At 39.9% G+C, this 14,208-nt stretch overlaps 2 protein-coding genes across 5 annotated transcripts; both read left to right on the plus strand.

The window, feature by feature from the left end:
• Positions 1 to 281: 281 nt before the first annotated feature.
• Positions 282 to 7,906, plus strand: LOC124380870 (rab5 GDP/GTP exchange factor-like). Of its 4 annotated transcripts, none has more exons than XR_006924744.1 (10): positions 282 to 434; positions 1,731 to 1,911; positions 2,721 to 2,845; positions 3,700 to 3,851; positions 3,962 to 4,031; positions 4,150 to 4,285; positions 4,862 to 4,953; positions 5,523 to 5,779; positions 6,484 to 6,857; positions 7,640 to 7,906. XR_006924744.1 is itself a non-coding variant. In XM_046842156.1 (10 exons), the coding sequence occupies exons 2-10, from the start codon at positions 1,754 to 1,756 to the stop codon at positions 7,691 to 7,693; spliced, it is 1,269 nt and encodes a 422-aa protein (XP_046698112.1). In that variant the 5' UTR covers positions 282 to 434; positions 1,731 to 1,753; the 3' UTR covers positions 7,694 to 7,906. The 4 variants fall into 4 exon arrangements, 3 of the variants coding, with proteins under 3 accessions (XP_046698112.1, XP_046698111.1, XP_046698113.1); XM_046842156.1 differs by having other exon boundaries at positions 6,484 to 6,708; XM_046842155.1 differs by having other exon boundaries at positions 6,484 to 7,906.
• A 1,416-nt stretch (positions 7,907 to 9,322) lies between these two features.
• psmd9 (proteasome 26S subunit, non-ATPase 9) lies at positions 9,323 to 13,416 on the plus strand. The gene is made up of 6 exons (XM_046842184.1): positions 9,323 to 9,489; positions 10,123 to 10,225; positions 10,635 to 10,828; positions 12,106 to 12,207; positions 12,817 to 12,905; positions 13,091 to 13,416. The coding sequence occupies exons 1-6, from the start codon at positions 9,328 to 9,330 to the stop codon at positions 13,116 to 13,118; spliced, it is 678 nt and encodes a 225-aa protein (XP_046698140.1). The 5' UTR covers positions 9,323 to 9,327; the 3' UTR covers positions 13,119 to 13,416.
• Positions 13,417 to 14,208: the final 792 nt, after the last annotated feature.

The raw sequence follows: 14,208 nt of genomic DNA on the forward strand, positions 1-14,208 counted from the left end.
TATCAAGTCTAACATTTCAATCTAAGATTGGATGTAACATTGGATGATAGACTGAAATATGATATGTTATATTAGATGTTAGATGGAATGTAACATTTGACGGTGGATAGAGATGTTAGATTAGATGTTCAATTAGACGTTAGATTGAAATGTTACACTCTGTTGTGGTGATTAGTTTCCTGTTACAGCTCGCCTTCTCCTGGTCAGTAGGGGGCGTTGACGGACGCTGTTACGCTGATAGAACCTAAAATAATGAAAGAAACGGGCCACGTCTCAAATAACAACCGACTTTCCTTTTCAGCTTGCTAAAGTATTTACTAATTAGTTAGAGGCCCCTAAGCGCTGTTATAGCAACCGACAGAGTGCGCTAGTGCGCGAATTGGGACACGTCCTTCGCGTTGGCGAGTTTGACGCTTCTGCTCCTGGAAGTTGAGGTGAGTAGATTTCTTTAAAGTCTTTGGGAGAAAAAAAATATTATTGTATGAAAAAAAGAACATAAGGCTTTAATGAGGTCAGTATGTAAAAAGTTTAAAGTGTATAAATATAATAAGATAATTCGTCTGTCACAACATGGCGTTTCACCTGATTAATTAGCATAACAACAGAAACTAGCCAGGTTTACTAAACTCGAGCTCGGATATTTATTAAAGTAAGATAATAAAATAAATACATAGAAATAGACTCGGCATAAAGTTTCTACATGTTATAAAAACAAAGACAAAACATTTCAGAAGTGTGTGTGCTCTTTAGATTTTTATTTTTATTAACTTACTTTAGAAAACGTTAAGCTCGTAAAATTTATTTATATTTTTATTTATTTATTAATTCATTTATTTATATTTATACATGTTACTATCATATATTTTATAAGTTAAAACTGAAACCAGATTAAAAAGGAATCAACAGGTCACGAGTTTGTCCAGTGATCCGATTTGCAAAAGAATCGGTTCTTTTAAGACGTAATCGACTCGCAACTAGAGCGAGTTAAATTTTTTTTCTCTTTCATACTTTTCACGCAGAAGACTTGTGTTTCGAAAAGACACGTGTAGAGTGTGTTTGAGACGTGTTCAGATCGTAAGCCGAACAGTGTATGACATCCTGGTTTTGTTGAGTAAACGAATCAAGACATGTGGCTCGAAGAATCGAGTCAACGAGTCACTTCAAGATGAAGTATTTTCCATAGGGCTTAAATAGTACAAAACACTTTTACATGCTCAGGATCGATTTTCAGTGTTTTTTCACATCTAGGCCTTTACTGTTGTCCCACCAAAACCAATCCACCTCTTCCTACCATCATTATGACAATATAAACCATCATTATTCAACCATCATAATCAAAGGGCGAGAAAATGCAGACGTGATTGGACGCCTGCTAGAGGGTCTCGAAGTGTCCAAATTGCAGTCTGATCGCTTAAAGCAACATGGATTTAAATGTACCAAGAGCCTGCGCTGTTAATTTCTGAAGGACATCTGGCAATACGTGATGTTACGGCTGTAATCTGCCTGCGCTGCATCTTGGGGCACTCAAAAAAACCATTCAAATGTAAGCGGGGGATTCTGATAGGCCGGCAGGGAAGACCTTCGATTTCACAATTTATTTTCTCAAATAATGAGAATTTCCGCTTTTCTTGGAGGGACGAGGTAGATGCTGTTACATCGCGTTCATCATGTTTAGTCTCCCCATCAACGTTCCTCCACATGTTGTACAGTGTTTCTCCTTCCTTTATCAGGTGAAGGAGTGGCTGTGAGGAGGATGTGGACCGGGCAGAAGCGAGGGATCCACGTCACCCAGGCCGAACTGCTCTGCAAAGACGGCTGTGGGTTCTACGGCAACCCGGCCTGGCAGGGCTTCTGCTCGAAATGCTGGAGAAAGAGGACGCGCATAAGTGACACCAGCAAAGAAGATCCTGGGTATGAGTTCTGAACGTATCGTCTCCTTGTAACGTGTATACACACACAGTATATTGCCAAAAGTATTGGGTCATGAGTGCGGTATGTGAATTTCGAGCATCGAATTCCACATTTAGTCCCAATTTTCTCTTATAATTCCCTCCACTCTTCTGGGAAGATGTTCCACTCTTCCATTTTGGTGTGTGTTTATGGATATTTGTATATGAGCAACGAGGGTATTAGGAAAGGCAGGTACTGATAGAGGTGAGGAGGCCTGGTGTGCAGTCAGCGTTCACATTCATCCCAAAGGCGTTCATTAGGGATGAGATCAGAGCTCTATAGCAGCAAGATCTTTCTCTCCAAAGCATGTAAACCAGATCTTCAAGGAGCTCACTTTGTGCACCGGGGAACCACCATGCTGGAACAGGTGAATGCAAAATTTTATTAGAGCGCCATCTAAAGACAATTGATTGCCTCCAGTTTTGTGGTAACAGTTTGGAAAAGATCCACATATAGCAGGGAAGATCGGGTGTCCCAATACTTTGGGAAATTGTGTGTGTGTGTATATTTTCCAGAACCTGGTTATTATCCAGCACAATTTGTGATTCAGCTTGAATTGTACACAGACTTTATAAGAAAGGTTTAATCGAGCGTGGTGAAGGGTGGGATGAGGTCAAGCGGGGTGGGGTGAGGTCAAGCGGGGTGGGGTGAGACGCGGTCTCTGCAGTCTACAGTGTAGTACGTGGGGTTGAATTTGCTGTGTATCTGATAAAGGTGAGGAAGGCAGAGATCGAAACAGTCCTGAAAGCCCAGGATTCTTTTGTTTTCAGCCTCCAAGATGACGCCGGTTCCGAGCTTCACTCATCCAAACCCGAAGAGAAGAAAATCGCAGAGAAAAGCAGACGTTCCAGCATCAAGCGACTTTTCTGGGGAAGTTCTTCACCACCGAGGCAAGGTATTCAAACGTGCAGAATCCCGTAATCTCTCGTTTTTTGCGAAATTCCATTTCTGCCGGTCTTTTTATTGGAGGACTAAATGTAATACAGATTTTCCCAACCTGTCCAAATCACACACACGTACCTCATGGAACGATTTTCTTCACCCTCGCAGGCGTGTTTATTAAATCACAGCACGGATGATTTTGACATTTTCGGTTAAAAAAAAAAAAAAAAAGTGGCAGAATGGGTTTAAAAAAATGGGTTTAATAATAATTTTTAATCTTGCAGTAGATTCTGCCTGATAAATCAGACTGTTTGCAGTGTAGCAGAATAAGTCTGAGTTTTAAACACGAATGAAAGATTGGATTCGTTATTGGAGGATTCGAGGTGAAATAAAGAACCCGATCAGCATAACGTGAGAAGACGTTTTTTTGTTGTTGTTTGTTTTCCGTTGAAGTCAGAATGTTGAATGATGCCACTGATGATTTATGAGCTGATTTGTTCCACAAACAGAAAATAAATCGAAGTCAAAAGTTAAAATGACAAGAAATTGATTGAAATATTTTACATTTTGAGCCCAAAAACAAACTATTTAGATATTATTTAAATAAAACTAATTAAATATTTAAAAAATATTTTTATTATTAAAAAATAATTATTTAGATATTAAAATAAATTAAATATTTAATAAAATAAAAATATAAAATCATTTTTATATTTGTATTATTAAAAATATATATTTAAATATTATTAAAATAAAAAAATATAAAAAAATATTTTTATTATTATTAAAAAAAAAAAAAACTCACCATAGAGGCAGATTGACTATTTGTGTTTTTTTAAGTACATTTTTTTATTTTTATTTCTGCAGATTCACCTGAAGCCCAGGAAGCATCCCTGAAGGCCTTTCAGAGCCTGGAGCCTGGTAATTTCACAGGCTTTCTGAAACTCCTGCATAAGCCAAACTCCCAGCGTCTGCATTCCGGCTGCATGTCCTTCCTCAACACCATCGAGGCGTACCATGTAAATCTCTCTCCAAGCCTCCCGTTTCCTACTCGCGCACTCCAACATCAGCGCAGGGTCTTCCAGGAAATATAGTTCCTCCTCATACAAGCTCCTGTCTTTTCTTTCAGAACCTCGCTGTACAGAAGCAGTCTGACCTGGTGCAGGATTTTTACCAGAACATCGCTGGTCACTTCAGCGGTGAGTTTTTTTAAGTTTGATCCCATTTATGTTACGTCTCCAGAGCAGGATTACTGTGTGTTCACATGCCCTAGATGAAGATGTGGAAGCAACGCTCTAATTGTCCCCGTACTTTCAGGTCTCCCTGAGTTTCAGGTTTCTCAGATGATGGAACACGTCGAGAAGTTGATCATGACCCGTCTTCACAAGTGGGTCTTCTGCCATGACAGCTGTGATGACGAACAGAAGGACCTAACGCTCCAGAGAAGGATCAAGTAAGTGCCGATGCCCGGAAGATGCTAAAAATCCCACGATCGTGTTTTCTTTATGCGAAGTCATTAGCGTCTTTATTTTCCCTTAAGATTTACATGACTGCTTTTATTCAGCACCATGTATTTCCTCACATGTGCGTCTATGCCCAATTATCCACGAAAGCGCACCTTATATGGTCATAAGTATCTGGACACCTGCCATGTGTGGTTTTATACCAAACCGTCAACCTGAAGCTGAAGCTAAAGCTGAAGGTTGTGTCGGACACCTTTGGATGAAATTTTCCCTTCATATGAAAAGACGAGTTCCAGCATGACCGTGCCCCCGTGCACAAAGCCGACTCCCAGACCTCCTCGTCTTCACCTACAGCAGTACCTGACTTGAACACCCTTGTGGCTGAACAGATCTTCACAAATCTTCATAAAATCTAGTGAAACATCTTCCCTGAAGTTAATAAGTGGAGCTTAATGTAACAGGAAATAGGGACTAAATGTGGAATGGGATGTTCATGAAGGATCTTATGCTCAGGTGTTCATAGTGTTTCATTAATTAACATTTCTTTTCATGCTTTAATGTGCCAGGTCGTTGAACTGGGTCACTCCTGAGATGCTGCGTGTGCCTTTTCCACAAGGTGGCGTGGACACCACTGACCCGTATCTTCCTGCAATCACAGGTTATATATATTTTGCCTTTATTTCACACGTATTCATTCATTCAGCCATTCAGAGGTGGACTTGAAGGTGTGTGTTAAATCTTTGTCCTTCTGTATGACTTCACTTCACTCGAGCAGTCCACAAAATATTTACCCAAAAAATTGAGGATGATCATAATGTTTTTTGTTCAAACGAAAGAGACAACCCTTCGTGTTCTATACGTCAGCAACAGCTTTATTTCTTATTGTTAAATCTATAATTCATTTTTCACATAGGGCCAGGCACATTTGGACAGTCTTCATTTTTGTTTATTTTTTTTTTTTTTCTTTGGGGATTTATGAAATCCTCATTTAAACACTGGATTTTGTATTTTTTTTATCTTTGTGTAATATCTAAATTTGCTTGATTTGAAGAATTTAACAAATATGCAAAAAGAAAAAAAGAAATATAACAAATACTTTTACACAGCACCGTAAATGTCACAAAGCCTATTTTAAAACGCCGAATTTGCATGAACCGTTACTCTCGCCATTCAGAGCAGGTTAAATATAGCGGTTAAATCTGATCAGAAAACTTTCCCAACCCACAGCCATCATCGAGATGGACGCCAAGCGCGCGCCCCAGGATAAACTGGCCTGTCTGTCTAAGTGCAGTCAGCGCATCTTTCAGGCGCTCGCGTCGGAGAACAAGCAGCCGGCGAACGCCGACGACTTCCTGTCCGCTCTGATTTACGTCGTACTGAGGGGCAACCCGCCGCGTTTGCACTCCAACATCAACTACATCGTCCGCTTTGGCCTGCCGCACAGCCTGATGGCGGGGGAGAGCGGCTACTACTTTACTAACCTGGTATGTCAAATTATTACAGTAATGTACATGTATATACTGTCCACTTTATCAGGAACACCTGGGTACCTCCACTGTCGTGCTGTAATACAGTTGAGGGGCGTTCTCATTTACATATTCATGCATATTCATAAACGCCCTGCACTATGATTGGTGCTGATTAATGCTCCAGAACAGCAGCTCTGACTGTAGTGCACTCGTTTCCGTGGCAACAGGAACCTTCATTCACAGGAAGCCGGTCCCCTGTGAGATGTAATCGGCCAATCGGCGCAGTGCGTAATTACACAGACACGGGTCCAAAATCTAGTGCGTCCGAACGCAAAACAAATCAGAAAACAGAACGACGATTCTGGAAAAGGTATCATTTGCGAACGAAACACTTGCTGCTCATTGGCCGAGACGCCTGTCATACAGGAAGTAACTGGGCCATGGCTGGAGACAGTGTGTGTAAATGTAAAATTTGAGATTTGTTAGGTTTTTTTTAGGTTTGTTAATTACATTTTTATTATTATTATTATTATTATTATTATATTATTGTATTGTATTTGTTTTCGGATTTTTGTTCACTCTGTAAAAACTACGGATGAAGATATCAATAGCGTTCCATCCAAAACTGCCGATTGAATCGCTGCAGGCATTTGTGTTCAAATGGAGTGTATCCGTGTGTGCGTTCATCAGCTGTGATCCATCTTTGGTTCTGTTCTCAGTCGTGCACCGTGGCCTTCATTGAGAAGCTAGACGGCCCGGCCCTTAACCTCACCCCGGACGAGTTTAACAGTTACATGCAGGGTCGGAGAGCACCTTCCGAGCCGACGGAGCACGCCGGGAAGAGAAGAGCTCAGGAGAACCGGGAGCAGCTGGAAAAACTCCAGACGCGCCAGGAAAAGGTTGAGCAAGGCGTACGCGCTCTTCAGGAACAGCTGAATCTGTGGGTACGTTCCGTGCAGGAGCAGATAGACAAGGTCATGTCCGAGTCAGTGCTGGTGCTGAAGGACGACGCCGAAGCTCAGCCTGGAGAGACCGTCTGCTGAGTGTCGGTGTGCTGAATCTCAATATGAAGAATTTACGCGCCAAATAAATGGTACAGTCGTTTTTTTTTTTTTTTTTGCCGTTAGATATAAAATATTCAACGAAGGAAACATTCCGTTTCGACACAGATAATCAAGTGCCTCGATTTGGATCTTTTTTTCTTCAGTACAGTACACACTCAATATTATCGTATGTTTTAGGGTTTTCATTAGAACCTTTTGTAGGATCTCAGGGGGTTTCATTTATGGTTCATTTGTGGTGCGTTTGACCTCCAGTGACTTGCAGGTTACAGTTAAAAGCTGCTCTTCAAACTTTAGGCTGCAGTAAATCAGCACAGTACAATAAATACGTTTTAGAAGAATCTCAGCCACTCGACACTAAGGCTGGACGCTGGACGCTGTTGCCCGGATTCACTGTGGAAAACTATGCAGGTCGGCATTTAAAACATTTCCACATTATGATCCGGGTGTAAGTGCAGCCTGGGTTTGGTGGAAATTGTATTATGGAGGATTTAAAGCGGTTTTGAAGATCAGCACCACTACAGAATTTTCTTCCGCCAGACAAACGTGTGTTTAAGTAGCTACACGTCATGGAGGGGAAACAAATAAACGTTTTCTGATTTGGTAAATTTTCTGTTCGGTACAAAAAAACAAAAAAAAAAAAGCATGTGCTAGCTGGAGATGCCCAAAAGTTTGTGGACACCTGACCATAAGTTTCATAATGTGAATTTGCCACGTTTCCACATTCAGATCCATGTTCGTGGGAACAGTTTGAAGAACCACCTACGGGTGGAAACATCAGGTGTCCCAATACTTTTGTTTCTTTTGTGTACAGATGCAGTATGTGTCAGTGATGTTCAACGCCGTCTCTCACTGGAAGCAGTGGTGACATTGTTCTAAATGGTCAGTAGATGCATTCCAGTGTCTCAGGAGTGTGTGTCCACTCTGTTCCTGCATTGAATTATGATGTGGTTATAAATGAAGAACTGTGAACTCGATTTGTATCAGTTCCATCGTTTCTCTGGTTATGAAATGGATTAAAATGAAGAAAATGAGAATAAAGGAATGTAAAAATGAACATTTAAATAAAAATAATTTTGCAGATTCTTGTCATGTGTCAAAGTTGATGCTGAAGATGTTTTCTTACGCTGTTGTTAGAGGGTGTGTGTGTGTGTGTGTGTGTGTGTGTGTGTGTGTGTAATAGAAATCGTCACCTTGACTTATTGGCATAAAAACGGCTTCATTAAATATGTCATCTAAAATTTGCCCAATATTTCATTACCTGCCTTTCTGGATGTTATGCAGTCGAGGGGCAGCATGATCATTGCCCCACTTGGTATTGCATCACTTATTCAAAAATAAAACTGCAGCAAGAGATAATCGGGGGTCCACTGGTGCAGGGATCATGTTGCTCAGGTCCATCTGCAGAAGAACAACAGGACGACTACTGATAAGGTTGCCAGATTGGGTTTGTTTTTAATAATTTAGTCAAAAAATATTGAAGGTATTCTACAGATAAAGACAAGCTGCATGAGTAAAGAGTATCTCTGATGTACAGAACCATTTTTCTCGTAATGTGCCTGGATTCTGAACCAGGATGGACCTTGTTTTCCAGGTGAAGACGTGATTTATTTATTTTTTTTGGTTCTTTCTCCAAAGCCAAGGTTGTTGGCTAGCTCTTTTAAAGTTGTGCAGGAAATTCTGCTGAATGCTGGCAACCCTAAGATGATAGTCATCCAGTGCAGAAAAGATACTGTGTGGTGAGTCTGAAACACCTTGTATGAGGTTACTCTAAAAATTCGTGTCATTGTGCCCCACCAAAACCTATGGTTTTTAAAGTTCTGGAAATGTACAATCGCTTTTATCTACCACACTCTAGATATTGACCCAGTTCTCCAGTGAGTTGGTTGATTGAGCTACATGGCGCTCAAAATTTTACAATCAGTTGTTTGTCTTTAGTGCTTAAGTTTCTCTGTTTTCAGGAGCCCCCATGGCTGTTCCAGAAACCAGTGGTGGGCTGTGTATCACACCTAGGCTTTCATCGGGGTCCTGCCAGAATAAATCCTATTAAGACCATCATTATGAAGCCACGACTATAGAAACCATCAATATGATAAACTCAGTAGAACAGAGCGCTGCATCACAGACCTGAATCCCATACAGCGAGACTGAATGCCATAAAGTAAGAAGCCCAATAAACACAATTCAACAAGTCTCCTTTCACTGCAGCCACAACTGCACCACCCACATACATCATCTCTAACAGAAGCATCGATATTATTCATAATAGTCGATTATTAATTTTTAATAAATATATATTTTAATCTAAATAAATGTAGTACAAGGGAAATCCATTCCAGTGTATTTAATGTTAGGACGGCTTAAAAAAAAAAAAAAGATCGCTATCCGTATCGATATCGACGATACCGGTCCTGGTATCGCGGAAGTCTCTCGTGTATCCTGTTTATGCTGTAGTCTAATAGTGCAACGCGTTTCCTACAGGCCCTGGTTGTTTTGGCCCCTATGGCACGCCGTACGAAGTTCGGTCAGACAGCAGCCATGAAGATGATGGAGGAAAGCAGTGCGGAGGAAGCCGTGGTAACTATGGAGGACGTCCAGCGTCTGGTCAAAAAGAAAGATGAGATCGAGGAGCAGATTAAAGCATATTACGAAGTGCTAGAAGATGTAAGTGTTCAGTCAAGGAGCCATTTAGGACCTACAGGAAACCTGTGGAGATGCGTAACAAGTAGCGTGTGGTCGTGTGATGATCACAGTTGTTTTGTTTGTAAATAGCAACGTGCTATGGTTTTGTTAGCTCCTAAACTTAGTCCAATGCTGGTCCAAACACACACACACACACACACACACACACACAGGCTGTCAAAAGTCTAAAAACATCTGGATTTTTATTGTTTTTGAGACACGGACATGTTCCTTTTTTAAGTCAAAGGCAAAAAAAACCCCACCAAAAATAATTTCACAAACAGCGACACAAACATTAGTTTGGTGTGATGACTCGAGCGTCCACTGATATAACCAAATTATCTCGTTCTCGTGCAATACCAGTGCTCGTGACGTCATTATCTCGTTTTTTCAACCGAATTATTCTGTCCCCCTGTCTTTCATCTTCAAATGAAGACCTCGTTTTTCACGCCCGAATGCTCTTATTCCCATGTATTATAAGATCTCATTTAGTTATCTAGGTTATCTAATTCTGATGACTTTGGTTACATTGTTTCTACATTGTAATCATTACACGATGTCACAAACCTGTACAGGAGAATTAACTATATGTCCACATTTGTTGTCTCGTTGCAGCAGGGTGATGTGGGCATGCATGCGCCTCTGGTGGACGCGGAAGGCTACCCTCGCGCCGACGTGGATTTGATCCAGATCCGTGCAGCGAGGCACAGCATCTCATGTAGGTGCACTTTAGATGACCGCCATGTCGGTGTGAACATTTATTCATCATTTGTTTCGGTCAGTGTCTCACTGGAGACGGAGATTGTCCCCGGAACGCTGGACGTAGGGTAGGAATACAGCCTGGACACACACATGAACATTTAATTAGCTAACTCGCCTAGAGGTTGGAGGAAACTGGAGAACCCCTGATTAAATACTTAGGGTTGCAAAGAAACCATATGCAACTCCATACACTTGGAATGGATGTGTGAATGTGTCCAGGACTGGTTGTGCTCCTGTCTCTTGTCCAGTCTTCCCAGGGTAGGTTTCGGCTCTACCAGGATTCTGAGAATCGCTGAGATCTTTCGCTCTTGGCATTGGACAATGGTTTAAAAGTATTATTTTTTTCTGTATTGTGTTCATCCTAGGTTTGCAGAACGATCACAAAGCGATCATGGTGGAGATCGAAGAGGCCCTTCATAAGCTGCATGCCCGGGAAAGAGCCAAGCGTGAGGAGGACCAGAGCGCCGCACGGATGGAGAGGATGGAGCAGGACGTGCCGTTGCCTCCTCCTTTCGCTCGAGTAGACGCTGTGACTCGGGGATCCCCTGCTTATCAGGCGGTGAGGTCTAACCCCCCTTCTGTTCAAACTGTTTAGGCCAAGGTGTAATGTTAACCAGCTCTTATATGTCATTTTTATTCGATATGGGGTCTAGTGGTTAGGATGCGGCGCTCTCACCGCTGCGGCCCGGGTTTGATCTCCGGTCAGGGAACCGACCCAGCCATTAGGGTTGCACAAGCCTTAGTGCCGGTCCCAAGCCCGGATAAATGGGGAGGGTTGCGTTAGGGGCAATCAGCGTAAAAAGATGTGCCAAATCAAACATGCAGATGGTCCGCTGTGGCGACCCCTAATGGGAGAAGCTGAAAGAAAGTTATGTAATTCGAATCAGAACCAGGTTTATTGGCCAAGTGTGTTCACACACAAGAAATTCGGTTCCAGCTGTTGGTGACTCTCAGAAGTACAAACATAAATAACAATCTGTAATCCCATATGTAATTCACATTTTTTTCTGTAATCCATTTTTTTTTACTTTGAAATCTCACATTTATTCCAAATGTTAATCTGGAATCCAATTTTTTTTTTTTTTATCTATACCCATTGTAATCCAAATTTTATTTAATTTCTACTCAAATATGTTAATCTGAAATCCCATGTGTAATCCAAATGCTTTATCTGTAATCCCACATGTAACACATTAATCTGTAATCCAAATTTCTATCTGTAATCCAAATATTAATCTGTAATCCAAATATTAATCTGTAATCCAAATTTCTATCTGTAATCCAAATATTAATCTGTAATCCAAATATTAATCTGTAATCCAAATTTCTATTTGTAATCCAAATATTAATCTGTAATCCAAATTTCTATCTGTAATCCAAATATTAATCTGTAATCCAAATTTCTATCTGTAATCCCATATGTAATAAATTTTTTTCTTTTGAATTCCATGTGTTCTCCAACTTTGTTTTAAATATGCAATAACTTTTTTTTTTATCTGTAATTCCATGTATAATTAAAATCTTTATCTTTAATCCCATATGAATTATGTAATGAACTCCCTGTGGTCCTGCTTAAAGCCTGTAGCACCACTGACAGGTCCGCGTTGAACGAATGATGAAGTCGGCGAACCGCCTGTATTTCAACAACCCTTTATTTCTTGACTTTAAACTTAATTAAACCAATGTCCTTGTTTCATTCTGAAATCAGATGGAAAGAACTCACTGATTATTGCAGAGCGCTTGGACTCCTAAAGCGCAGCTAGTCAAAGTTCTTCATTCTGATTGGTTAGAGGTTTATTTTTATTTTTTTTACATTTTACCGCTCCTGTTTTTCAGGGTCTGTGTGTTGGCGATGAGATCATTGAGTTCGGCTCTGTGAACCCGAGCAACTTCCATAACCTGCAAAACATCGCTTCTGTGGTGCAGCACAGTGAGGGGGTACGTGATGGGATTTCTATATACGGTTATATGTATTTATTAGTGGTGTAACGGTACATACAATTCACTGTTCGGTACCTCGGTTTTTAAAGTCACAGTTTGGTTCAATTTGGGTACAATGGGAAAGAAATGCGAACCAAAATTGCTGGTTTTTTATTATTATTATTATTATTAACATTTGAACATCGAATATTTTCTACTTAACTGTTCTACTTCATTCAACATATTTGAACTAATTTTTCATTCCTTCCATCCTTCATTTAAAAATGCAGAAGTTTCGGGATTTCCTTCTTTTAAGGGAAATTCTTGGAGCTGGACATAAAACTTCAAAGAAAAATGCAAATGAGTAGCGACAGTGACACTGTGCTAACTTGTCTTTTTTTTTTTTTTTTTTTAAACCCCTGGCATTGTAGTGTATATAGTGTCAAGTTTAATAATAATCTACTAAACAAACTCGCAGTCCGCCACCAAATACATTCCTGAGGGAACTCGGATTGTAACTATGTTCCACACGTAAGAAGGATTGGATTCGCTATGAACACGTGTACCGTTACACCCCTAATATTTAAATATTATAATTATATAATAGTCCATTTTTATGACCTGCAGAAATCGGTGAGTGTTGCAGTGATTCGGAACGAACAAAAAGTTCGTCTCAGTTTAACTCCACAACGCTGGTCTGGAAAAGGCCTTCTGGGGTAATGGCTTTTATTTTAATACATCATCTCTTCTACATCATTTTCTCAATTTCATGGATGCACAAGAGATACAGTCGATATGTAGAAACCATAATTTATGAGACAGATTGATGATTTTGGACACTAGAGGATGACATTGTCTTCATTTTCCTATATCATTATTATTATTTTTTTTCTCTCAACAGGTGCAACATAATCCCTCTTCACAGATGACTGGGATTTACAAAGATCTCGACGTGTCTTTAATCCAACTTAAGCACTTTTTTTTTTTCTCTTTATTACTGAATAATCAAACCAATTCCAAATTTTCCAATAGACTGTGTTTGGGTTGATTTTGAAATTCCGAAAGCATCGGGTTACACGTGGAAACTGGTTCCGCACAACCGCACTTGGGGGGAAAAAAATATTTGTGTTATTTTATTATAGTGTAAAGGAAAAATTCAAATTGCGAACATGGAATAAAATTGGTTATTTTTTCTCTTGCAAATAAATAAATAAACACACGTGTGCACGTCTTGTTTTGTACTTATTTATAGTCTATAAAAATACCACATGAGCCACGATCAGGGTTTCAGCATCCAGGAATCTGTTACACGTCTTCATTTCTGGTTGGAGAGCACAAGTGATTAGTGAGATGATCTTATTTGAGTTATTCAAGCTCGAACTTTTCAACTTGCCTTAAGTTGCATTCATTCCAATTTTCTTCTCGGTTTAGTTTCCAGGATTTTAGCGTTCTTATAATAAAACAATGTTTATGTGGATGATCTATTAACATTCTAATCTGAATTTAAGCACGAATTGTAAATATCCCTTAATATTTCTAGTCTATGCTTGTCTTTATCTCTAATGTCTCTCATGAACAATATCTGAAGCTTCATGATATGTATGACATTTTCAGCTCCTCTGTTGGCTCTGTTTAGATCATTTTCATTAATTTCATATACAATACATGTAGATCACTTATGAGGACATTTGGAAGGTCTTCAGAAACCGGAACAATAGAACACCGAGCTCCTGGTACTGATCCAGGATTAGACACCGGTTAGTTTATACACACTTTCAAACATCGTCAAAATAACAAGTTGCATGTTTTTGGGTAAGTGAAGGAAACTTGTGTGGAAAAACATGCAACATTTACCTGAGTTACCTGAGATACCTTCTGGGATCCAATCCAGAAACTCAGATCTGTGAGGCGTCAATTCTGCCCATTAAACCGCCACATATCCTCTATTTAGAATTATATAGTACAATATATATAATATTATGTTAATATAATATAACAACATAGAATATAATCGATATA

This window comes from Silurus meridionalis, chromosome 27 (assembly GCF_014805685.1).
Source record: "Silurus meridionalis isolate SWU-2019-XX chromosome 27, ASM1480568v1, whole genome shotgun sequence".
NCBI classification, from domain to species: domain Eukaryota; kingdom Metazoa; phylum Chordata; class Actinopteri; order Siluriformes; family Siluridae; genus Silurus; species Silurus meridionalis.